We start from the raw sequence: 26,811 nt of genomic DNA, 5'->3' as shown, positions 1-26,811 counted from the left end.
ACTTTTGCTACTGTAATCATGAATACAGTAGAGTGAATACACTACCGTAACAATTTAATAGTAGCTATAGAAAGTAATTATGTATGTGGTAGCTATAGGAAGTTAATAGCCACTAAACAATAGTAGTTTCTGAAAATTAATCATAAATTTAGCACAATATGATATGTCACAGCATGGACATTTTCTTTTACCCAATTAGCATACACATTTTTATTTGCCAACACAATCATTAATTAGTTACTACTGTAATTATTTGTAGTTTTATATCAAAAATTTGAAGATTTATTTTTATATGTTAGAAATACAAATATATTTGTCATGACCCAAAATTCACCTAGTCGTGATGATACCTAACCCAACCCACCAGGTAAGTCAATTAACAACCATTCAATTCAATTAATATTTAACTAACTCTAATACACTTCCCAAGGAATGGTAGTACAAATCACGAGCTTATAAGATTAGAAATTACAATGCTGGTATGAAATAAATACATCATCTGTTCGAAATATACATAAACAGATTTTTATAAATCTAAGGCTACCATGAACAAGAGGCAGCTACGATCGGAATGCAGGTGTGTCTTCAAATTCAGCTCCCGTCGATCACAGCAACATCAACATTCAATATCTGCACATAAGGTGCACAAGTGTAGTATGAGTACAACCGACCACATGTACTCAATAAATAACAAACCTAACCTTAGGTTGAAAGTAGTGACGAGCTAGAATACGGGTCGGAGCCCAACACCAATAGCCAACAATAGTTCATAAAAATATAATAAAAAGTGGTACAAGAAATAACTCAGACATATAATTTTCAACTCGTTCACAATTCCATAAATATGCATGATTTTTAAGTATAACAGTGAAAACCCAAATTTTTTACCGAAAACACCAAAATATGAGTAAGTTTGTAAAATCGTCATTTTCCTTCCAAAACTTTCCAACAGGTAAATGTTCCATTATCAAATGGCATGAAGAACAATAGATCTCTAAGCCTATATGTCAATGTGCATGGGACGTCATGAATGACGCAATATCGTACATCATGAGGAAAATGTATCTCTATGAATGTATGTCAAATGTGCATGTCAATGCAATGCAACATAGTGGACAACCATATGTATGCTCTCAGAGTATCAATCCACTCAGTTCTCCCAATCACTCGCCACTCGTACTCGCACTCGCACTCAATAGGTACATGAGCTCACTGGGAGTGTGTACAGACTCCAGAGGGGCTCCTTCAGCTCAAGCGCTATAATTCGCACAGACAACTCACGTGATGTACGGACAACTCACGTGCTATAGTATAATATATTGATCCGCACGGATAACTCACGTATTGTACGGACAACTCATGTGCTATAGTATAATATCTGGATCTGCACGCATAACTCACCTGCTGTATAGACAACTCACGTGCTATAGTATCAATATCTCAAAATCATACCCTCGACCTCACTCAGTCATCAATCTCTCCTTGGCTCACAATATCATGAAATTTAGCCCGAAATGATGATACGATGTATCAATAAATAACAACAGAGACTGAGATATGATATGCAATAAATGTACATGACTGAGTATGAAATTGCAATGTAAGTGAATAACTCAACAGCAGTAATGACCTCAGTGGGTCCAAACAGGATAAACATATAGTCTAGATATGGTTTCTAACTTGAATCACAGCTCGATAACTCTAGTACGTAGAGATTTCATGATTACAGATAAGTTTAGGGAACTACACAGTACAAAAGAAATAACAGAGTCACAGTTCACACGATGCACGCCCACATGCCCGTCACCTAGTATGTGCGTCACCTCAACACAAAACACATAACACATATAGTCAGGGTTCATACCCTCAAATCCAAGATTAGAAGAGTTACTTACCTCGAACAAGACAAATCCAATGCCGAGCAAGCTAAACAATACTCCGAAAATTCCATTCCGCACGTATCAACCTCCGAACGCCTTCATATCTCCTCAATTCCACGCCAAATGATTCGAAACCTAAGTTGTGTGAAAAATTTTCTCTCCAAAGTAGCCCAAACCGAGCTCCAAAATCCCAAAATAGCGAACCCCCCAACTTAAAGCTTCTGCCCAGCGTCTTCCACATTTGCGGTCGCATAGTCGCATCTGTGGCCTCCGCTTCTGCGGAAGAAGCTAGCATCTGCGAGTCAGCCTTTACCAGCAGTGGTCGCTTCTATGACGTTCAGACCACATCTGCGGTCGCACTTCTGCGTGAGTTGGGGCCGCTTCTGCAATGCCTCCCAACCAGCCTTCCTAGGGTCGCTTCTACAACCAGTTTTCATGCTTTTGCGAGCCGCACCTCCGGTCCCTCATGCGCAGGTGCGAAGACACCAGCAACAAAAAAATTCCAGCATTTCCTTAAGTCCGAATTTGATCCGTTAATCATCCGAAACTCACCAGAGGCCCCCGGGTCCTCAACCAAATATACCAACAAGTCCTAAAATATTATACGAAGTTGGTCGAGACCTCAAATCACCTCAAACAATGCTAAAACCACGAATCATACCCCAATTCAAACTTAATGAAACTAAGAAATTTCAACTTCTACATTTGATGCCGAAACATACCAAATCAGGTCCGATTGACCTCAAATTTTGCACGCAGGTCATAAATGACATGACAGACCTATAAAAATTTTCAGAACTAGATTCCGACACCGATATTAAAAAGTCAACTCCCCGATCAAACTTTCAAAACTTAAATTTCTATTTTAGCCAAATCAAGCCTAATTTAAATACGAACTTCTAAATAATTTTCCGGACACGCTCCCAAGTCCAAAATCATCATACTAAGCTATTGGAATCATCAAAACTCTATTCCAAGGTCGTTTACACATAGTCAACATACAGTCAACTATTTCAACTCAAGCTTTAAATCTTGGAACTAAGTGTTCCAATTCATTCTAAACCCTCTCCAACGAGTCATTTAATTATAATTGAACACAGGATAAGCACTAAATGGGGGAACGAGATTGTAATACCCAAAACGACCGGCCGGGTCGTTACATTCTCCCCCACTTAATCATATGTTCGTCCTCGAACATGCCAAGAGTTGTTCCTAAGCCTTTAAATCACTTTTCCACCCTACCATGCACATACTCGAGGGTGATCCCACGTCACCCTATTCTATGTAGACCTGACAACACAATATAACTGAAAATCATTAATTCAACCTTAGCTCATAACCTTGGAATTCAGTTTCTAACATTCGGAATTTCTTTTCAAGACCCGAATCTCACATCTACACATTGTATAAGTCTGCACAAATTGTATCAAGCCATAGCCATAACCCCATATATAATCACATAACATATTACACAACTTGCAACACCATTTCCGATCACAGTAACTACTCAAAACCAACCCGGTACTAGAATTAAATCCCATATCAACAAAACCCAGTTCCAAAACCTACGTACATTATCGATAATGAAAGAAACACGCGGAATCTCATAATCACTTATAAGATCAACACGTCATGGAGCTCTCTCGCCCCAAGCAGAACCATAATCACTTTCTAAGCCGACTTTCGATATTATTCTCCCAAATATACCGTAATCAAATCTGACAGTACACATTATAGGTCCAGTGACCTTATATTATCAAACATGACTACTTCATAGACATGCTACGCCAATATAATTCAAGGCACAAACTGCGCAATTCATGTACCCAAAAATAAGAAATGTCTCGAAGAAGAGAATCGTTTCACAAGTTCAACAAGCACCACTACAATCGCAATGCTATGAGCTCATTATACATAGTAAAACCAAAACACACGAATCTAAAACAAGGATTATATCTCGACGTATCCCCGCTGGAATGCGTGACCCCATCCAAACACTTGTCCATATGAAATACCTCCAGCTACCATGCTCAAAGTCAACAACCGCGCGCAATTTGACATCAAGTTCCCAAGGTGCATGACCATAACCACGGAGAAGTAGATAGCACAATATACCACAGTCCGAAGAGAACATAACCACATGTGCAATCAATCATTCATCACCCTAATATCCATCTCGCTCAAATTTTGCTATAAGGTCCAAACAGAACCGCACCATGTGTGCTTGTAACCAACAAATCATAACTCTTCGTAGTGTATAAGAGTAACACATATATCATATCAGAGCACGAATAAGCTCCACTCTAACTGAATGGCGCATCCCCCAACAATAGCAGTACGGAGTCGACCAATCCGACCCGGTGTAGAATACACATCCTCATTGGGCCTACCAATGGATCCCAAATCAACTATGATCACCCACAAATAAATACATACTCCTTCGAAATTCCACAATGACCTAACCATAACATATACTATCATCTGTCTAGCTTTGGCCACATTTTCATTGTTCACAGTCACGAAACAATCTGCTTCTAAGAACTCGCAGTCTCCCAAATTCATAGAACACACGAATCACCATATTTGTTCCCAACTCCACCGCCCGAATGTCTAACACACCTCTCATATACGATCATCCCACGAGGAATACTTCCATAATTCTTCCGTGCCACATAGCAATAATTTGAATATCGGCAGTCTATCAATTAGGCGAATATCACGATACCAACGAAACATCCGTAGGTCCAAAATATAGTGTGCCCTTTTTGAATGTACACTTTGCTCGGGTAATACCACTGGTGCCAATATTTGAAATTGTTTGTTCTCCATAAACTCATCACCTCCCTTTCGAAATTGAATTGTATACTTGCACATGCAAATCCCAATCTCAGTCCACTCACCTCCTCTATTAGACCATCATATGAGAACACGAGATCCTCATTAACACTCTGATTCACAAGCAAAAATACATACCCGATTAGTTAGAAACCTTCCATTTGCTCCTATACATGAGAAAATCACAATACACACTATGTGGCCCACACCCATAGAAAATATCCGGTTCAAGCCATAGTAGAAACCATCAAGAACACTTTGAAATTCATTTGCACATAATTAAGCTGTCATATCTAAATTCCTCTAACTCGACCAAGCCACGCAGGTCGCCAAACCCAAAAATATTGCCGCCAAAACATCTGTAGAACCTCACCACATCATAATTACCCAAAAGAACCGAGCATACCATTACCATGTTGATCTAGCCTACTACACAGTTAGCCTATTTTCTCTGAGTTTCTTCTGAATATCCATCAAGTTGAAGTTTCTCCTTGTCAGAACACTATGATCCTTACCCAAAGCTCGCTACAAGACATCCTAACATAAAATCACACCGCCCTAAGGCCCATAAGCCACTGTATTCTTCTTAAGCACCACAAAGTACCACAACCGAGACACCCACTCTGAAGGACCTTATGTGAATTTAAAAGTGTCCATCTTTCCTTTCCTATACTGATATGTAGAATCCATAGTCATACAGAATTACCGCAAGTCCAGACACCATCCAATGTAAATAACCGATTCTAGAGATATAAGAATCTGAAAAAATTTCAATTCCACATATACATTTTGAATCCATTAGAACCTTCTCGAGAGTCATCCACTCTGCCCAAATCTAAATTGTACCGCCTAAACGGCCGAAAGACACGTGCCCTATTAGCACAACAACACACAAGGAAGTAACCATGCTTTAACACCACCAATCAAATTCATACCGCGTGCGCACTACATCCTTCAAATAACAACTTAATCATCCCATGATTTTTATATTTTCATAAAGTGTAATGCTACCCATATTCAGGAATTTCCTTGCTCGAGTCATCTTCGATCTCAACCTTTGCAATCATAATTGATCCACAAGTATGTCCCAAACAAAAACTAAAATTTAATATTTAACCATGAGATTAAACCGTCTGCAGCAGGCTCCCCCACTTGGCTCAAAGCCATAGAACAAAATATTACATAACTCACAATACCCATACTCTATTACTGTCATAATACCGCAGTCAGTTCAACGGAAATTATTCTTAAGCTCATGCAACACCAACCATAAAATACCTCAATCATCCGCTAAACTCGCATTTATTCTCTTGACAGTCAAGTCAACTTTCCCAATCGGATTCAAGTTCAAATCTCAACACATACTCCGTTGGTAGATAAGAAACTCTCCACTCAACATTATAAGGAACACACCTACGTAGATTACTCTGCAGGAGATAACCTACCTGTTTACCCTCAAATTAGCTTCTTGCTATACCCTTTCGCAGCCACTATTATTATGCAATCACTTAATCTTTCTGAGTTTGAACTGATCAACACGACATAAAAATCTAATTCACTCCATAATTAAACTATATGATAGATCCTTCAACACACTCACAACTCGAGACTGTACGTCACATCACAACGAAAATCAAGCACTCAATGGCCATCTTTACATTCCAAAGAAACACTTCTCGTCACATTCAAACCATCTTAACACATCCCATAGTCACATCATACTTATCGTATAGCCATTCGATCATTCATCGAGCCACATGCTCCACTCATAGGGACACTACCGGATATATGAGTCCAAATGTACAAGTTACAACTGAAGCTACCGAGCCTAAGCTGCGGTCTAAACCTGGCCTCAAGTCCTCCAGACTGGCCCATCACCAAAATACAGAATACACATTTCGAACCTCATTCATGGAATCACAAGCCGGCGATGCACAACTGATACCGAGCGCTCACATGCACACACGAATGCGTGGAATGAATTCAAAGAGTTATGTTTCAAGCTGAATCAATTTCGCACGATAAGGAAAGAAAGATGGGAAATTATCCTAAATGCCATGTAGTCTCTCGAAGATAAGTATGGACGTCATCATACGGATACACAAGACTCTACTATACACTTGCTCATGACTTGTAGAACCTATGAACCTAGAGCTCTGATACCAACTTGTCATGATCCAAAATCCACCTAGTCGCGATGGTACCTAACCCAACCCGTCAGGTAAGCCAATTAACAACTATCCAATTCAATTAATATTTAACTGACTCTAATACACTCCCCAAGGAATGGTAGTACAAATCATGAGCTTTTAAGATTAGAAATCACAAATCTGGTATGAAATAAATACATCATCTGTTCGAAATATATATATACAGATTTTTATAAATCTAAGGCTACCATGAAAAGAGGCAGCTATGATCGGAACGCAGGTGTGTCTTCAAATCCAGCTCCCGTCGATCACAGCAACATCATCATCCAATATCTACATGCAAGGTGCAGAAGTATAGTATGAGTACAACCGACCCCATGTACTCAATAAGTAACAAACCTAACATTAGGTTGAAAGTAGTGACGAGCTGGAACACAGGTCGGGGTCCAACACCAATAGCCAGTAACAATTCATGACAATATAATAAAAAGTGGTACAGGAAATAACTCAGACATATAATGTTCAACTCGTTCACAGTTCCAGAAAATAGGCATACTTTTTAAGTATAACAGTGAAAACCCAAATCTTTTATCGAAAACACCAAAATATAAGTAAGTTTGTAAAATCGTGATTTTCCTGTCAAAACTTTTCAACAGGTAAATGTTTCATTATCAAATGGCATGAGGAACAATATATCTCTATGCCTACCTGTCAATGTGTATGAGAAGTCATGAATGACGCAATATCGTACAACATGAGAAAAATGCATCTCTATGATTGTATGTCAAGTGTGCATGTCAATACAGTGCAACATAGTGGACAACCATATGCATACTCTCAGAGTATCAGTCCACTCAGTCCTCCCAATCACTCGCACTCACACCCGCACTCAATAGGTACATGCGCTTACTGGGGGTGTGTACAGACTCCGGAGGGGCTCCTTCAGTCCAAGCGCTATAATCCACACGGATAACTCACGTGCTGCATGGAAAACTCGCGTGCTATTGTATAATATATTGATCCGCACGGATAACTCACGTGCTGTACGGACAACTCACGTGCTATAGTATAATATCTGGATCCGCACGGACAACGCACGTACTATAGTATAATATCTGGATTCGCACGGATAACTCACATGCTATAGTATAATATCTGGATCTGCACGGACAACTAACGTACTGCACAGATAACTCACGTATTATAGTATCAATATCTCAAAATCAGGCTCTCGGCCTCATTCAGTCATCAATCTCTCCAGTCTCTCGGGCTCACAATGTCATGAAACTAGCCCGAAATGATGATATTATGTATCAATAAATAACAACAGAGACTGAGATATGATATGCAATGAATGGACATGACTGAGTATGAAATTGCAATGTAAGCGAATAACTCAACAGTAGTAATGACCTTAGTGGGTCCAAATAGGATAAACATATAGTCTAGACATAGTTTCTAACATGAATCACAACTCGATAACTCTAGTACGTAGAGATTTCATGATTACAGATAAGTTCACGTAACTACACAATACCACAAAAATAACTGAGTCACAGTTCACAAGGTGCACGGCCACACGCCCGTCACCTAGCATGTGCGTCACCTCAATACCAAACACATAACACGTATAGTTAGGGTTCATACCCTCAGTTTCAAGATTAGAAGAGTTACTTACCTTGAACAAGGCGAATCCAACGCCGAGCAAGCTAAATAATACACCGAAAATTCCATTATGCGCGTATCAACCTCCGAACGCCTTCATATCTCCTCAATTCCACGCCAAATGATTCGAAACCCAAGTTGTATGGAAAAGTTCCTCTCCAAAATCGCCCAAACCTAGCTCCAACATTCGAAAATGGCTAAAATTAGTGAAACCCCGAACTTAAAGCTTCTGCCCAGCGTCTTCCGCATTTGCGGTCGCATAATCAAATCTACGGCCTCCGCTTCTATGGAAGAAGCTCGCATGTGCGAGTCAGCATTTACCAGCAGTGGTCGCTTCTGCGATGTTCAGACCGCATATGCGGTCGCGCTTTTACGCGAGTTGGTCCGCTTATGTGATGCCTCCCAGCTCGCTTATGCGACCAGTTTTCACGCTTCTGCGAGTCGCACCTGCGGTCCCTCATGTGCAGGTGTGAAGACACCATCAACAGAAAAATTTCAGCATTTCCTTAAGTCCGAATTTGATTCCTTAATCATCCGAAACTCACCCGAAGCCCCCGGGACCTCAATCAAATATACCAACAAGTCCTAAAATATTATACGAACTTAGTCGAGACCTCAAATCACCTCAACAACGCTAAAACCACTAATCATACCCAAATTCAAGCTTAATGAAACTAAAAAATTTCAACTTCTACATTTGATGCCGAAAACTATCAAATCAAGTCCGATTGACCTCAAAATTTGCACGCAAACTTCCAAGTCAACTCCCAGATCAAACTTCCAAACTTAAATTTCCATTTTAGCCAAATCAAGCCTAATTTAACTACGGACTTCCAAATAATTTTTTGGACACGTTTCCAAGTCCAAAATCACCATATGAAGCTATTGGAATCATCAAAACTCTATTTCGGGGTCGTTTACACATAGTCAACATCCGATCAACTATTTCAACTTAAGCTTTAAATCTTGAAACTAAGTATTCTAATTCATTCTGAACCCTCTCTGACGAGTCACATAATTATAATTGAACACATAATAAGTAGTAAATAGGGGAACGTAGTTTTAGTACCCAAAACGACCGGCTAGTTCGTTACAATAATATACAATGACTTTTGACAAGAATATTTTCTTATATACAACAACAACAATAACATACCGGTACTATATCACACCGTGAGGTCTGGGGAGGGTAGTGTGTACGCAGACCTTACCCCTACCTTGTGAGGATATAGAGGTTGTTTCCAATAGACTCTCAGCCCCAAAAAGCATAAGTACCACATTAATAAAAATATAGACAAGAACGGATAATACCAAAAAGCCATATAAAAGCAGAATAAAAATAACAAGACAGTAAGGTGAACAACAATGAAAGAAAATAACGATTAGTCATAAAAACCTACTACTAATATAAAGCGAGACTGCGTGCCAATACTACTGTTATGAATACTCTAAACTCAGAGGCGGAGCTAAAATTTGAAGCTTGTGGGTTCGGGATTATAATCTTTTAAGTTACTGGGTTCTAAATTGATAATTTATATGTATTCAATGAGTTTCTTAAGACAAATATAGAGTATGAACAAAAGCTACTGGGTTCGGCCGAACCCGCATTCCACACTCTAGCTCTGCCCCTGTCTAAACTACCTACTTTACTACCTTAATCCTCGATCTTCATACCTTGCTATCAAGGGTCATGTCCTCGGTCAGCTGAAGTTGCGCCATGTCTTGCCTAATCATCTCTCCCCACCTCTTCTTTGGCCTATCTCTACCTATATGTATGACCTCCAATGGAAATCTCTCACAACTCATCACCAGGGCGTTTGTGTTCCTCTTCCTAACATGACCAAACTACCTAAGCCGCACTTCCCGCATATTGTCCTCAATAGGGGCCACACCTACCTTGTCGCGAATAATCTTATTTCTGATACTATCTAACCTGGTGTGCCCATACATCCATCTCAACATCATCATCTCTGCTACCTTCATCTTCTGGACATGAGCGATCTTAACTGGCCAATACTCAGCCCCATACAACATCGTTGGTCTGACCACCACTCTATAGAACTTACCCTTAAATTTCGGTAGCACCTTCTTGTCACACAAAACACCGGAAGCGAGTCTCTATTTCATCTATCCCGCCCCAATAAAATGTGTGACATCTTCATCAATCTCCCCACCCCCTGAATAATAGACCCAAGGTACTTGAAACTCCCTCTCCTATGGATGACCTACGAGTCCAACCTCACACCCCCCTCCCCTTCTTGAGTCTCGCCACTGAACTTACACTTCAAGTATTTTATCTTGGTCCTGCTTAACTTGAAACCTTTAGATTCCATGATCTGTCTCCATACCTCTAATTGAGTGTTCACACCGTCTCGTCAATTAATACAATATCATCTGCAAATAACATACACCACAATACCTCTCCTTAGATGTGACGCGTCAGTACGTCTATTACCAGAGCAAACAAAAAGGGCTAAGTGCCGACCCCCAATGCAACCCCGTCATAACCGGAAACTTGTCCGAGTCCCCACCTACCGTCCTCACTCGGGTCTTTACTCCATCATACATGTCCTTAATCAACCTAACGTAGGTAACATGTACACCTCTAGCCTCCAAACATCTCCACAAAACCTCCTTCAGAAGTTTATCGTACGCCTTTTCTAAGTCAATGAACACCATATGCAAGTATTTCTTTCTCTCTCTATACTGCTCCATCAATCTCCTAATAAGGTGGATGGCTTCTGTAGTCGAACGGCCTGACATAAAATCAAACTAGTTCTCGAAAATAGACACACTCCTCCTCACCATTAGCTCTACCACTCTCTTTCATACCCTCATAGTATGGCTAAGCAGCTTAATACCCCGATAGTTATTGCAATTTTGGATATCACCCTCGTTCTTGTATACAAGAACCATCGTGCTCTACCTCCGCTCTTCGGGCATCTTCTTTGTTCTAAAAATGACATTAAATAACCAGTGAGCCACTCCAAGCCTGCCTTGCCGCACTCTTCCAAAACTCCACCGAAATTTCATCCGGCCTGGTCGCCTTGCCCCTGTTCATCTTACGCATATCCCCCTCAACTTCATCAACTCTAATCCGCCTATAATATCCAAAGTCACAACAACTCCCGGAGAGTTCCAAATCACCCAGTACAATGCTCCCGTCCCCCTCCTCGTTCAAGAGACTATAAAAGTAGGTCTACCATCTCCGACGATAAGTCCCTCATCCAACAAAACTCTACCTTCTTCGTTTTTGATGCATTTCGCTTGGTCCAAGTCACGCGCCTTCCTTTCTCGCGTTTTGGCTAACCTGAACAACATCTTATCCCCACCTCGGCCCTCGAGTTCCTCATACAAATGACTAAAAGCTGCAGTCTTGGCCGCCGTAACTGCTAGCTTTGCCTCTTTCTTAGCCAACTTATAATGCTCCCTATTCTCCCTCTTCTCCTCCTCGTCTACACTTTCCACTAGTTTCAGATACGCTGCTTTCTTGGTTTTCACTTTTTCTTGCACCTCTCCATTCCACCACTAGTCTCCCTTGTGACCACCAGAGTAATCCTTTGAGACCCCTAATTTCTTATATATAAATTAGTAAATGATTATGTTGAACCACCTTCCCTATAGTTATCGGTAGATTAAAAAGAAGGAATCATTACACAAATAGCTAGCTATATATATTATTTATTTGTCCTAGTCGATGCACATGAATTATACATTATTTTTTTAAAATGTGTATATATATATATATATATATATATATATATATATATATATATATATATTAATCTAATTATTTATATATTAAATATTTATTAGTTATTTTAAATTTGAACGGTTAAATAAACGACTCTTTAAGTTAATTCTTCAAAAAAGAAATACGAGTAGCATATTTGTTGATGTAACGTCAATCTAAGGGAAAAGAATTTGGTTCCTAATTTTCTTTTGTTTTGTATTACATGTAACGTTGTTGTTATTCCTGTCATTTTCCACCAACACAACAAAAGGCGAAGAGAAAAGAACCATTTTCACTTTCCCCAATTTCCATTGTATTCTCTCTACTGAACCCATAACCTATACATACACACAATTCATTCACATCCGTGTATATATACAGATCGAGAAGGGGTGGGTGGGGTGGGTGAAAAAGGAGAAATGACATCGGAGGATGAAATGATGATGCAGGACGCCACCGACGACGGAGAATCATTCGACGACGACTTCTACAGCGGCGGCGACGCCCACGAGTCCGACGATGATGACGTCATGGATTACGATTTCAACGACAACGAATCCGACGATGATTCCAATACGCTCCTCGCTCATAACCGTTCTCAGGTACACACTTTCAATATATATAAATAAAATATGATTTTTAGTTTTTTTTTATAGTTAAAATTCATTTTTGAGCTGTAAGTTTAGGAACTTTTGAATTTGGAGCTGTTTTTATTTTGTTATGATTACTGGAAATAGTTTATGTTAGTAAACAAATTTAATGGACGATTGTTTCAGCTGCTAATTAAGGTTTTATTCAAAATCAACCATTTTTTTGGTCTACTAGAGTTCCGGTGCTCAACTAACATTTTTGTTGTTTCCAAATCCTTATTTGGGCAATTGAAACCTTGATTTGTGACGACAGGGGGAAATACCTGTACTACGAGCTTAGAATTGATTTGCGTGGTCTTCCATATTTAGTAGAAGGGGAAAAGAAAGGAAAGAGCTTTATAGGACTAATTGGGGTTACCTTGTTCAAATTCCGGCGGGGCAAAAGAACACAAGGTGATTGGCTGCTTTATTTGTATTTGCCTAAGCCTTGAGCAAAGTCACCCGTTATCTGTGCGGTGGAAGGTAGCAGGTACTGGTGGAATGGTTGAGGTGCACGCAAGTTGGTCCGGATATACATGGTGGCCCTTTACCCACTCGTTTAACAAACGAACCAGCATTCAAATTAGAGCTGCCAACCTGTTCTTCTACATGTGAGACTGTGTTTGATGCAAGGTTCGAGGTACCCACTCCTGCCATCTTCTCCCTTGCTTCATCGGAAAAGGATTTTCCGGCAGGTCTGATTTTTGTATGAGCATCTTCTAGTAACGAGATTTCAAAGCCGCAGTCCTTCGTAATCAACTCCAGATTTTTTGGTAATTCTTCTCTTTGATTAACCACACAGATACGTGCCCAAAAAAAGTGGACTCTATGTTTAGTGTCATCGTCAATATCGACAAAGCCACCACACTTGTCTCCGATGAACTTGAAAGTGTCCGCCGTCCATTCGTGGATAGGAATTCCAAAAGCTTTCACCCATCGATGCTCCGATATTGAAGATTTCATATCTGCTCCGGCCACCGGAGACCACCATTTCAAGGTCAATCTTCTTCCATTCCAAAACCAGTCACCATCTTTGACCCTGTTTGCTTCGAATCTGGAAGGGAACTCAAAAAGGAACTGGTTGTGCTCGATGGGAGTGATCTTGAGACCCGCTGTGACTTGCCATATGCTTGTGAACCATTTATGAATTACTTCTGCCTTTGGGCTCAAGCTAAATGGGTCATTGAACTGACCTATAAGACATTTCGAAAGGAAGTTTTCATTTCCAAGCTCTTCCTGGAGTGCACCATGCCCAACATTGGCATTAGTTGTAGTTGGCCAATGTGATATATTAGCAGCTTCCTTGTAAGACCTTGATTGATCAGCATAGAGATAAAATCTTGGGTCTACGTATGTTCCCAGATAACCTTGTATCATCCCTGCTATGTCCCCCATCCTTTATTGTAATTGCCTTCTGGGATAATGATTGCAGATCTGTTAGCCCTACGATAGCTTCAATTCTAACGAACCGACCATAACTGTTAAAATTTTGGACCACCCGAAAAGTGTATGTTTGCACCTTCCTGCCCCATCTTTTGCAGTTGTTGCCGGTCTGAAGAGAAGCTTGGATCAAAGCTTCGCACACCCATCGGAAGATGCTGTCATCTATTTTAATCTTGCTTGAAAGTCTTCTGCTACGTTCTGTAAAAATATACCATCCCTTAGCTTCCTCTTTGATACTAATTAATTCAAAAGTTTTGCCACTAGAATTGAAAGTGAGCATTCGATCCATTCAGTGGACAGACGCAACTGTTGTGACTTCTCAGATCTTCGTCGGAAGCAAATGAATTCAACAAAAAGGTGGAAATTAAATGGCTGAGGTTGGAATCAACATGCGACCTTAGTATGTGAACAAGATGGCCGGAAAAACCACTGCTCTCGCCGGAAAACACTTTACTGGTAACTGAAAATCCACGAATCTCGAAGGGCCGAGTCGGAAAAGATAGGCGACCAACACAGAAGAAAAATCAGACTTGGAAGATGCTGGAAATGACCTCACGCGCCCGCGCGTGAAGTAACACTCTCGCCGGAACCCTAACTTCCGGTGGCGCGTGACGGCCCGTGTGAGGTTTTCTGCCGGAGATCTTCACTGGGGTTTGGTCGCTGGTGATAGGAGAACCTTGTGGTGGTGTTGGAATTTGCACAAACCCCACTGTTTAGTCGCCATCTTTGATTATGGTCCTCCCGCTCTTTTGGAGGCCCCGTTGTGAAATTTATTTTTTCAAAGGAAGGGACTTAATTATTTGGGTCTTGTGAACGGCCATAAGATGTTGCAAGTATTCAAGTGGACTTAGAAGAGAAATAGGAGACGAGATTTTGAATAGGGATGGAATCTCATTTGATAATTATAGTGTAATTCTAGAGAAATTGTATGCTTACGATTAATAAGCTTTAAGTTATCATATGGATCTCTTTAAGCCAAATACAATTACAAATTTGTTGTAATCTGATAATAATTCTGGAAAACACTAGGTTTAGTACATTAGCTACCGCTAAACTTTGCTTAATTATCCTAGTTTTTGATAAAGTGAATTAACCATTGAATTCCCAGTGTGTAACCATGGTTATCCAGTGGTTGTGATCTTTAACAAGCTATTTCTTTTTTGATAACCATGATGTACAGCCCAACTTCCGCTTACCTCGACCAATTTCACGGGATACCTGCTACCTGCCGCTAGTGCAGGTACTGGTAACTCTGTCCACCAAGGCTTGGATAGATGAGATGAAATCACTTAGTTTTTTTGCCTCCACTGGGATTTGAACTTGGGACCTCATAGTTCTTAACCCACTTGATTGACCATGAGGCCACAACCATGGGTTTTATCAAGTTATTTTCTCTACCAAATGCTTGCTTACAACGAGTTCTCATTTAAAAAAAAAAAACTTTTTCGGCTGATACTTTGATTTACCTTTTCTTTAGTCAAATTTTAGCATCTTGAATGAAGCTGATATTCACAAACGCCAAGAGGATAGTATTACAAAAATATCTACTGTGCTCTCCATTTCATGGGTAGCTGCTGGTATTCTGCTTCGCCATTATAACTGGTAAATTCTTTTCGTAAGACAAGAGCATTATTTTGTAGTTATGATTATATATGTTAGATGTTGATATAGAATGGGTATTGAGCTAGAAGTTTTCCCTGTCCTCAGTTAATTTTTGTGGCCATCAGTAAATTTGTAGAGCATGCAAATCATTCTAGTCATATAGAATGCTTGGGCATCTAGGTTCTTAAAGTCTGATGCACATTGCTCTTACTTACAACATAGTTGAAAACTTGGAAGGTTTTGGGGCTTATATGCTGAATATCCTAGCCTTTACTGACAGGAGTGTCAGCAAAGTGAATGATGAATGGTTTGCAGATGAAGGAAAGGTCCGCAGGATTGTTGGTTTATTAGAGAATCATGTGCCGCTCCCTGATGAAGAAGAGGTAATTAAATTTCATAGAGGAAGAGCATTTTCTTCCTTTAGATTGGATGAAAACTAGAGTCTTAATGTTGATCGCTACTATTTCCTTGAATTCAAGATGCAAATTTTCTTTCTTGCAGCTTACATGTGGGATCTGCTTTGATGATTATCCTCGTAATGAGATCACTGCTGCTGCTTGTGGTCATCCTTTTTGTCTTACCTGCTGGCAAGGTTAGTCTCTTAGGAGAAGTGCCCCTTTTTAATGAATTTATGAAAGGTGTCCGGGGCTAAATATTCGCTCTCCTTGAGAAATCTGGCATTCTATGTTTCATGAAACTAGCCTTATCTCGGCAGTCAAAATTACCCAAATCTTTAAGTTTTTTCTACTGTCTTACTCATGCTGGTTATCTTGCTATTGTGGTTGAGGCTTCCTTTGGAGCTTATCCAGCTCGTTGAGAACTAAAAGGTGTTGGGATGAAGAAGATAACAGTACTCCAGAGTTCCTTCAGTGCTGGTCCAGGATAAATTTCGGGAAGTCAAATGTCAAAAGTTGGAACTTCATTCCAGCAGCTACATGGTTGTCCATTTGGATAGAAAGAACTGCTAGCTTTTTTGAAAGCAAAAAGGAATCTGTAATTACTGTGAAGTGTAGTTGCCCTTCTTTTTTTACTTTTTTGGTGCAACATGATGGTAATAAAGGATGTAGAGACCATGGTTTTGAGCTCATTACACAATTTGTAATGCAACTATGGTTTTGGATGTCCATTTTCTCACAGCATATTCTTTTTGCTATGAATCAGTGCAATTATCTTTACCGATCCCAAAGAAGAAGAAAAGACAACTTTATACTAATGCGAGGATTAAACCTTTTATACTCCTTTCAGAGTTGTTCTTGATTTCTGAATTATATTATAGGTAACTCCTTTGCTCTTATGTTGGTAGTCGGGGGGAAAAGAACAATAGAGCTTTTACGGGGTTGGAAAATGTTTTGTATAGCTAAGCTCTCTTGTTGTTGGTTAATTTTTGACGCACCCACGAAGTTCCTATTGGCATAGTTGATTTGGTGACTTTCGTGGAGAGATGCTTTGTCTAGGTTTTCTGATACCACTTGTGTACGGGGACTTTTCCCACTTAAATAGAAAAGAATTGGTGCCAAAGCTGATCTCAGAACTTATGGATATGGGGAGCTAGAGAGAAAAGATTACAGTTACATTCTCTGAGACGTTTTGTGGTTAATCTTGTCATCATAGAACAATGTTGAAGTATAATTGAGAAGATTGATGTAAAATATTTTCTTAAATCTCTCATGTGAATGAAGTAATATTTTCACTGTTCGTGGTATGGTTAGTTTTTCCTACTTTTCTGTTTAGGCATCCCACGGAGCTTCTCATCTTTTCTTTGTTTGGTGCAGGGTATATTGGCACGGCCATCAGTGATGGTCCTGGATGCTTGATGCTGCGCTGTCCTGATCCATCTTGTAGTGCTGCTATAGGTCGAGATATGATAAACAAATTGGCAAGTAACGATGATAAAAAGAAGTATAAGCACTACTTTATCAGGTCCTTTGTGGAGGACAATAGAAAGGTAATCGTTTGCATAAAGCTTTTGCTATTTGCCTTCTAAATCTTCCTCCTACCTTTCTCTCTTTCCTATAGTGATACTTTGAGCTGTTTTAGTTACTTTTCTTTTAGAAGAATCTTTAGTATATGCTTTGGGCGTCTATTAAGTTCCTAAAGGTTGTTCTGGTCTTCTTTAGACAAAATGGTGTCCTGCTCCAGGATGTGATTATGCAGTTGACTTTATTGTTGGTAGCGGAAGCTATGATGTTACTTGCGGCTGCTCATATAGTTTCTGCTGGAATGTGAGTTGCAATGTTTAAACTTAACTACTTTAGTTAATGGTTGTTCTGTTTCTGCATTTCTGTAGTCACTATGATTTATGAATTTATTTGCAGTGTACCGAGGAAACTCATCGTCCAGTTGATTGTGGAACTGTGTCCAAGTGGATTTTGAAGAACAGTGCTGAATCTGAAAACATGAATTGGTATGCAAAATCAGAATTTGTAATCCTCTCTTTTTGTCTTTTGTATTACTTGGTTTAGCTGACTTTGGTAAATTAGTCGTGGAAGAGAGATAATAACTTCATGAAGGAGCTATTAAGTTAGTAAGTTCCCTGATCAAATTGTTGCTCCATAGAGGGGGTTCAACCGTCTTGGAAACATAGGTGGAAGTGGCTCATACCTTTGGTTGGAACTTACTATAATCCTGAATATCTTCCTTTTATTGGGAAAATAGTGCTTGTGGGACCAAAAGTTCCAAAGGTAAAGTTGGAGCATAAAAACTCTGATGTGCCTAAGAAGCTGCAGCCATTTTCCTGCTTGGAACTTTTAAGAAAAGATCCCCTATTGCTCTTTCGTCTAAGTTTTAATTCCAACTTGTTTTCTCCCTGTTGGTAGATTTTGTGTCATGGTGAATTTTGAATACATCTGGGAGTATGGAGGACGTTTTATCTTATCCAAAGAAGGGATTGTTCCTGTGAACGGTCTCAAAGAGAAACATATGCTTAATGTTATATGTCCTTTTGATTTGAACATGTAACCTTTAGTGATGGATATTGTTACTACTTGGAAGTCCCTGGTAAAGTTGATCAAACAACTTAACAACAACAATAACAACAACAAACCCAATGTAAATCCACCGAGTGAGGGTCCGGGGAGAGTAGTGTGTACACAGATCTTAACCCTACTTTGTGAAGGTAGAGAGACTGTTTTTGATAGACTCTTGGCTCAAGGAGAGATAAAAAAGAAACCGAAACAATAAAACAGTAACAATATCAGAGAGGATGAAATAAAATAATCGAGGCGAAAGAAACAACATACGGTGAAAGAAATCTGCGGATAAGAAAATACTAGGAAACGAGACGAATACCAAAACTACCCGCACGAAAGAGAAAATACTAGGAAACGAGACTAATACCAAAACTACCAGCACGAAAAGAAGACACAACTGCTACCTATTATCCTTCTACCCTAATTCTCGATATTCACTTAAGCACGTCCTCAGCAAGCTGAAGCCGCGTCATATTCTGCCTTACCACCTCTCCCCAATACTTCTTAGGCCTACCTCTACTTCTCCTCAATCCCGCCATGGCCAATCTCTCACACCTCCTCACCGGGGCATCTATGCATCTCTTCTTTACATGCCCATACCATCTCAGCCTCACTTTCCGCGTCTTATCCTCCACAGGGGCTACTCCCACTTTGACCCAAATATCGTCATTTCCTAATCTTTATCTTTCCGGGTATGCCAACACATCCATCTCAGCATACCTCATTTCTGCTACTTTTATCTTTTGGACATGGGAGTTCTTGACAGGCCAACACTCCGCCCCATATAACATAGTCAGTCTAACTAACACTCTGTAGAATTTACCTTTAAGTCTTAGTGGGCACATTTTTATCAGATAAAACCTCGAAAGTGAGCCTCCAATTCATTCAACCTGCTCCTATACGATGTGTGACATCCTCGTCAATTTCCCCATTACCTTGGATTATTGACCCGAGATACTTGAAACTCCCTAAGAATGACTTGTGTATCAAGCCTCACTTTCCCGTCCGTTTCATGAGTCACGTCGCTGAACTTGCTCTCCAAATATTCAGTTTTAGTTGGGCTCAACTTGAAACCTTTAGACTCCGGGGTTTGTCTCCAAATCTCCAACCTTGCGTTAACACCGCCTCGTGTCTCGTTGATCAGTACTATATCATCTGCATATAACTCACCTAACAGCTTAACTACCCAGGAAAATTAATGTAGCATTGCATGATAATTATTATAGGGTTCTGCTCACCCAATGAAGATAAGAGTATAATGTTTGTTTTCTTGAGCAATAGCCAAAAGGGCTGTAATTTTTTATTTGGCCCGCTGCTACTCTATGGTTTTTTTTATCTCAGTTAGGATCCTGTCTCAGGATGAACGCTGGCGGCGTGCTCTCATATTTCAGTATTTTCTATTTTTGTTAGAGTCCAGTTTCTACCCTCCATGTTGTCGGATCAGAAGCATTTTGAGGTTTTTGAGATTTATTATGTGCCACTTTTTTGCAATTTTAATTGCTGTATGGTGCCTACATCTAGCCTTTTTTTTGTTTGTATAACAGTTCATGCATCAAGCAGAGATAAATTTTGGTGTTATTAGATGCATCAAGCAGACATATATTTGGTGTTCTACTATGTTTTTGTGTTTCCTCAACTCCCCATGACCTAACTTTCTATACTATTATATTTGTGTATTTCATGTAAGCTTAAATTCCTTTCAAATTAAAGCTGCATTTTCTGGATATACATGTGGGTATATACTCCACTTCCGGTGTGTGACATTAAACATCATTATCTTGGTGATATTGCAGGATATTAGCTAATTCTAAGCCTTGTCCGAAATGCAAGCGGCCGATTGAGAAAAATCAAGGGTGCATGCATATCACATGCACACCACCCTGTAAATTTGAGTTTTGCTGGTAAGTGTATCAGCTATACATGAAATTTCTGTTCCTGTTCCTAGCATATGCTACTTGCACAATATTGTATGGGGTGTGCAAATAGAAAATTTTCAGCCATGCTTCAATTTGTACATCTGCTTCGTTTATCACACACATCAAGCAGCAGGAACCCCCCCCCCCCCCCCCCAACCACCACCACCACCAACACACACACACACACAAATAAATAATAATCCACCAGATCTTGTTTCATTGTGATTCTTGTGAATCTTTGTTCCTAAGAAGACATCTTTGCAGGCTCTGCCTTGGCCCTTGGACGGATCACGGTGAGAGAACAGGTGGCTTCTATGCATGCAACCGTTATGAGGCAGCAAAGCAAGAGGGGGTGGTAAGATCTTTGCTCTTTTAGTATTTTCTATTTCAAGATCTGTCTGCCAATTCAGTTCTTTTAGTCATAAACTAACTGATGTTTTGCTTCCAGTTTGATGAATCTGAAAAGAGGAGAGAAATGGCAAAAAATTCTTTGGAGAGGTATACACACTACTACGAAAGATGGGCCACCAACCAGTCGGTAGGTAGAGGTTTATGACACCTGTATTTTGGTTGTTTTCTCATTATCAGCTATCTCAACTTTACAACCGTTAGGAGAAACAAGATAGAAAGAGAAGATTGGTATTTGCTCGAGTTCTTTCCAGATACTATTGTTATTTTTACACAGACCTAAATTTGTATCCTAAGCATGAGGTGATGGCTTCTTGCATGGATGATTGATAAAATTACTGTCACATGAAATTGCTGCACATGATCTTGCTTTTAATGTCATCAATTTACATATAGTAGCAAGAAAGTATAATGTCCATGGTAATGTGTCAAATTGTGGTAGATGCTGCATGACTTCTGCTCCTAATGGGAGTCTATTATTAACAATCTAAAGAGCTACTGATGCATTATGAGAAATATAGATAGATGATGTACTAGCACCAAGTTGTACAGAAAATGAAATACTCATGCGTATGGCTTTTGGCTTTTTGGTGCAACCTACAGGATGTTAGAGATGAGAATAGCATGCTTGATTTCTTAGATGCACTGCAGGATTAGAACTTTATTATAGATGGAACCATTCCTTTTTGTTTGGTGTACAAAGGTTCAAATCATTGTAATTCTCTGGTACCAACTTAGTAGTTAGTACCAGATTTATGTTATTAATACATAAAATACATTACCAGTTCTAAAAAAAATAATGTACTAGCACTATTAAGTTATATTCTTAAGCAATTGTCAGCATGAAGTTGACCTGATTGGACATTTCGATAGTTCAACCGTTCATTCAATATGGACGTGTACAGTTGAGATTGGTTTTTACATAATCTAATGGGATGAAAAGAGTCTGCTATGAAGATAACTAGGGAAAATAATTTAACTTATCCTCCACTTTTGTTTGACCTGCTTTCTGTTTTAGTTTGTCCCAAAATATGACCTCTTTCCTTAGTAGCAAAGTCAACCCAATCCAGAAAGACATATTTATAGCTTCTTTTGTCATTTTTATATGTGATACTTATCTTAGATACCTTCGGAACTGGGAACCTGGGGCTTGGATCCTCCTCATGAGAGATTATTCTTTCAAGTGAATGATTTTTCCTGCTGTCTTCTCAAATCATCTTGTGCAGTATGCACGCACTAGAAGCATTGCCCTTTCGTGGGTCTGAATTGGAAAGTTTCAGAAGCAATGATCCAGAAAACAATCTCTTTTATTTCAAAGTCATGAATGCATTTGGAGATGGCTTTCTTACTATCTTATCTGTTCAAGTAGTTAAACTTCTTTATGTGTCTTCATAGCCCTGCATACATTTCTTTCTGGAACTGGGCAAAGACTTCATCATGGGGATAGAGACTAAGCACAATTATGTTTTCTTGCCGCAGAATATGGTTGCATTTGTTTCTGATGCTTTATTATTTATCGGGAGAAGTCTTACTCATAATACTGCATGGTCTTTGTTTAACTGCTTATCTGAATGTCAGTAATGTCTTCTTTATGTCTCATTTCAGTCTCGGCAAAAGGCACTTGCAGATCTTCAGCAAATGCAAACAGTACATGTAAGGAAATTTTCTTTTACATGTAACAATCTTCTGCTATTTGCTATTACCTTTTAAATTTAACTAACAAACTGCTTGATTAAAGTGCTTGTTTCTCTTTCTTGACGAGAGGAAAAATGATCATATTAAATTTATGAAGAATGCAGATTCAGATGAACAGATTAATTGAAAAGGATTTATTGTTATATGCATAGAATATTCTCCCTGGGAAGTTTTGTCCCCATTTCTATAGACTGAGCTGCTGAGTTTAAATTCATTGTTCTTCTTAGTCTGTCTCTTCTGGAAGTGTTTTAACTGTCTCTGCTTGTTATCTCCCAACTTATGTTCATGCACGAGCGGTGTTTTCTGTCCCGATCTTTGTGTGTGGGGTATATCTCATTGTGATTATATAAAGCCTTTTTTATTTGAGGTGAAACAAAAGCTTTTTGTTATCTTTCATATTCCCTATATTTGCATATTCATCACCAGCAACCCACAGAAGTCGTCACATACAAGGTTGGGTGTGAAAGAGGACTCAGGCATCTTTCTCTTTCAAGTTGTCATTAGCTGATTATTTCTCTGAATTTCCGGAAAGCATTTATATTTATTGCACGTTGCAGCTTGAGAAGCTGAGCGACAAACAGTGTCAACCCGAATCACAGCTCAAATTTATTATAGAGGCCTGGTTGCAGGTAATCTTAATTTCTACATCAATATCTAACATTCTTACTCTCTCGTGGTTCATGTATATATGCTGATTATGACGGCTAAATCTTTGCAGATAGTTGAATGTAGGCGTGTGCTAAAATGGACATATGCATATGGTTATTACTTACCCGAGCATGAACATGCCAAGAGACAGTTCTTTGAGTATTTACAAGGTTTTGCCTTAGCTTCCCTTCAGAAACACATTTAGATGCTTCCCTTGCTGTATTGAGGCACTTATCGTTAATGCCGTAGGTGAGGCTGAGTCTGGACTTGAACGGCTTCATCAGTGTGCGGAGAAGGAACTCCAGGGGTACCTCGATGCAGAAGGCCCGTCAAAAGAGTTTAATGAGTTCCGGACAAAGCTTGCCGGGCTTACAAGGTATTTAGATTCTGAATTAAACCTAGAGCTCTAGTCTATTTCTACAAGTGGCTGGTGAGTATGATGGTTCAAGTGCTGCTCTGTAAATTTTCTTTGCAAGAGATTTGGAGATTTCTGTCTCTTAAAATGATGAGTAGAAGACTGTTAGTTGGATAAATCATTTATGCTATACCAGTTTTTCTACAGGGATTTAGGAGAAGAACAAAATTATTCTTGCTTTTCATCTCGGTAGGAGCAGATGAACAGATTCTATAGCATTTGATTATTATAGGAAGACACTACTTTTTTCCCTACTGAAGTGAGGGTGTAGCAATACAGTAGGATATCTTTTTAACATTCCTTAAGAAACACTAAAAGCTTGCTGAACGTTATTACTAACTTTTTTAGCAGACGAGGTTTCAATGATTGCAAGTTTCTTTCGAACTAGTAGAGGCTCCTGCGCTTCTTTTAATTGGAATAGTAATAAGAAGTTTTTGCATTTGCTTGAGGGTTTGTGATATTCCACTAAAATGATCAACCCTTTTTTACGGCTTAGACCAAGTTTTAAGTGGTTCTGTTGTTTGGAATCAGTTAATAGAGAAGGCAAGTTGAATGGGCAGCTATTCTGTCTTTACTAAATTTTCCATTCCCAAAATTCTTATTATTACGCGACCCATTAAGTAGTGCGTCGTAGAAAAATTGAGATCTGGAGACCTGCTTCTCAGTGGGATCAGCAAGTCAATAGAGTAAGCATTCTTTAATGCAACATATGTCAAATTATTTTTTTGATTAGAATTATCACCAATTAGAGAATTTACCCGTACAGGATTATGCAACAAAATTTAAATTGGATTAGTGCTAGTGTAGCAACCTAGTTTCTTGAGAGTCACACTCAAGCTGGGGTTTCTGGTGTTAGCTAATGTTTCCAGCATCAGAGCTGGCAAAATCTCTTGTGATTCATATTTTCAGTAAGAGAAAAGTAGTATGGTTGTTGTACTGCATTAACGAAATCTTGAAAACTAGTATGGTGGTTGTACTGCATTAACGAAATCTTTTCAATCAAGGTTTGATTAGCTTTAGGGTCTGTACTTGTCCTTTGCTAACCTCCAACTTTAGTTGAACTGTTTACCAGGTGGAGGTTATTCCTCATTTTACTGAGCATCTTGCTGAAATGCAGGGATATTCCATCCGTTCGAGTTTATTTGTAGAGATGAGTAAGGAGAGTACTCTTTAATTTATTCTGTTTGAATGATGACAGTGTGACTAGAAATTATTTTGAGAATCTGGTTCAAGCCTTAGAAAATGGTCTCGTGGATGTGGACGCTCATGGTGCTTACAGCAGGGCAGCTAGCTCGAAAAGCCTGGGTGGTGGGAGCAGCAAAGCAAAAGGTGGTAGAGGGAAGGGAACCACATCGAAGACAAGCAGTTCCAGAAACATAGATGATTCAGGACATTGGTCTTGCGAGTATTGTACATATGCCAATGTTAGGTCTGCTACCGCATGCCAGATGTGCCAGCAGCGCCGTTGAAGCCATTTTTGAGTTGCTACTGCTTCAGTCTGGGAATTCCTCAATCTGCTGATTGCTACGACTGAGGTCCAGATCCAGATGAAGATACGGGTTTCTAAGCTGGAGACATGCTGGAATGGGGCGGAACTTAACAGTCGAGAACTATGATGGAGAAGCATGAAAAGATGGCCATGAGTTGGAAGCCTTCATACCTCCAAAGATGAAATGTACATATGTTTGTTGTCTGTCATCTTTGTAACCTGTATCTGACATGTGCAACAAAATGTTCTTTTTTAATATTCAACTCCCTGATTATATAAAGTTGTTGTGTTGGTAAAGTGTTTCTTCCTCTAGAGTCGGGGTCTTTCGGAAACAGCCTCTCTGCCTTCAGGGTAAGGGTAAGGTATGCGTACATATTATTATCCCCAGATCAGGGGCGACTCTAAAGGCTCTAGGTTAGTGAGGCCATTGCCTTGGGCCCCCAAAATTTGAAGGCCCAAATTATTTTAAACTCTTATTATTATGATTACTATATACTATATAATTTATATAAATAAATATTATAAAGAAAAATGTTGTCACGACCCAAACCGATGGGGTATGACGGACACCCAGTGCCTTACTCAATCGAATACCTACATAACATATCTTTTTTATTATACTATCATGGGTAAATGAGCCGGAAAGGCAGCCATGAGATAACCAGGATAAAACATAAGGGAATACTCGACATATGACGATCCAACATGGAGTACAACCTTATACATGTGACATATGAGCCTATAGGACCGAAATGATCATTTGTACACTCAAAACATAGGCCGACAAGGCCATAAAATCATCCATATACATGACATATGTCTACAAGCCTTTAAGAGTACATAAACGTCATAAAGGTCGGGACAAGGCCTCGCCATACCAATCTATACATGTCCAAAGCATACTGACCAAATAGGCAACTCCGGAGCAAGTGGAGTACACCAACACCTTCCGCTGAGCTGATAGCCTACTAGGAGGACTGTCAACTTGTCTATTGGGACCTGCAGGCATGTAACGCAGCGTCCCCGTGCAAAAGGGAAGTCAATACAAATAAAGTACCTGAGTATGTAAGATATGAAAGCAGTATATAAAAGACATGAAAGAAACATGGAGTAAAGAACTCTACCTATAATTCTGAATAGCTTTGTGAATCATGAAACATTTATAATGTCAAACATATGCGTATAAATGTCATATCATGCATAGGTATGTGCGTAAACAACATCATCAAGCCTCTAAGGGCATCTTATCATCTCGGCCTCTGTGGGCGAAATCATCAACGTATACCAGCTGATCAGGTGGTGGTGCGTATATAATGGCATAACCTTTCCCCATA

General features: G+C 39.5%; 1 protein-coding gene across 1 annotated transcript; it reads left to right on the top strand.

Moving 5' to 3' along the window:
- Positions 1-12,563: 12,563 nt before the first annotated feature.
- LOC104120384 (probable E3 ubiquitin-protein ligase ARI8) lies at positions 12,564-25,774 on the top strand. Its single transcript, XM_009632140.4, has 15 exons — positions 12,564-12,865; positions 15,813-15,937; positions 16,218-16,320; positions 16,439-16,529; positions 17,710-17,882; positions 18,055-18,159; positions 18,253-18,341; positions 20,700-20,807; positions 21,087-21,177; positions 21,271-21,360; positions 22,836-22,883; positions 23,483-23,554; positions 23,644-23,743; positions 23,823-23,949; positions 25,187-25,774. Exons 1-15 carry the CDS (start codon positions 12,683-12,685, stop codon positions 25,455-25,457), a joined length of 1,776 nt encoding a protein of 591 aa, XP_009630435.1. The 5' UTR covers positions 12,564-12,682; the 3' UTR covers positions 25,458-25,774.
- The last annotated feature ends 1,037 nt before the right edge of the window (positions 25,775-26,811 follow it).

This window comes from Nicotiana tomentosiformis, chromosome 5, assembly GCF_000390325.3.
Source record: "Nicotiana tomentosiformis chromosome 5, ASM39032v3, whole genome shotgun sequence".
Taxonomy (NCBI): Eukaryota; Viridiplantae; Streptophyta; class Magnoliopsida; order Solanales; family Solanaceae; genus Nicotiana; species Nicotiana tomentosiformis.
Note: the sequence above shows the minus strand (reverse complement) of the source record. Positions and strands in the feature narration are given on the sequence as shown.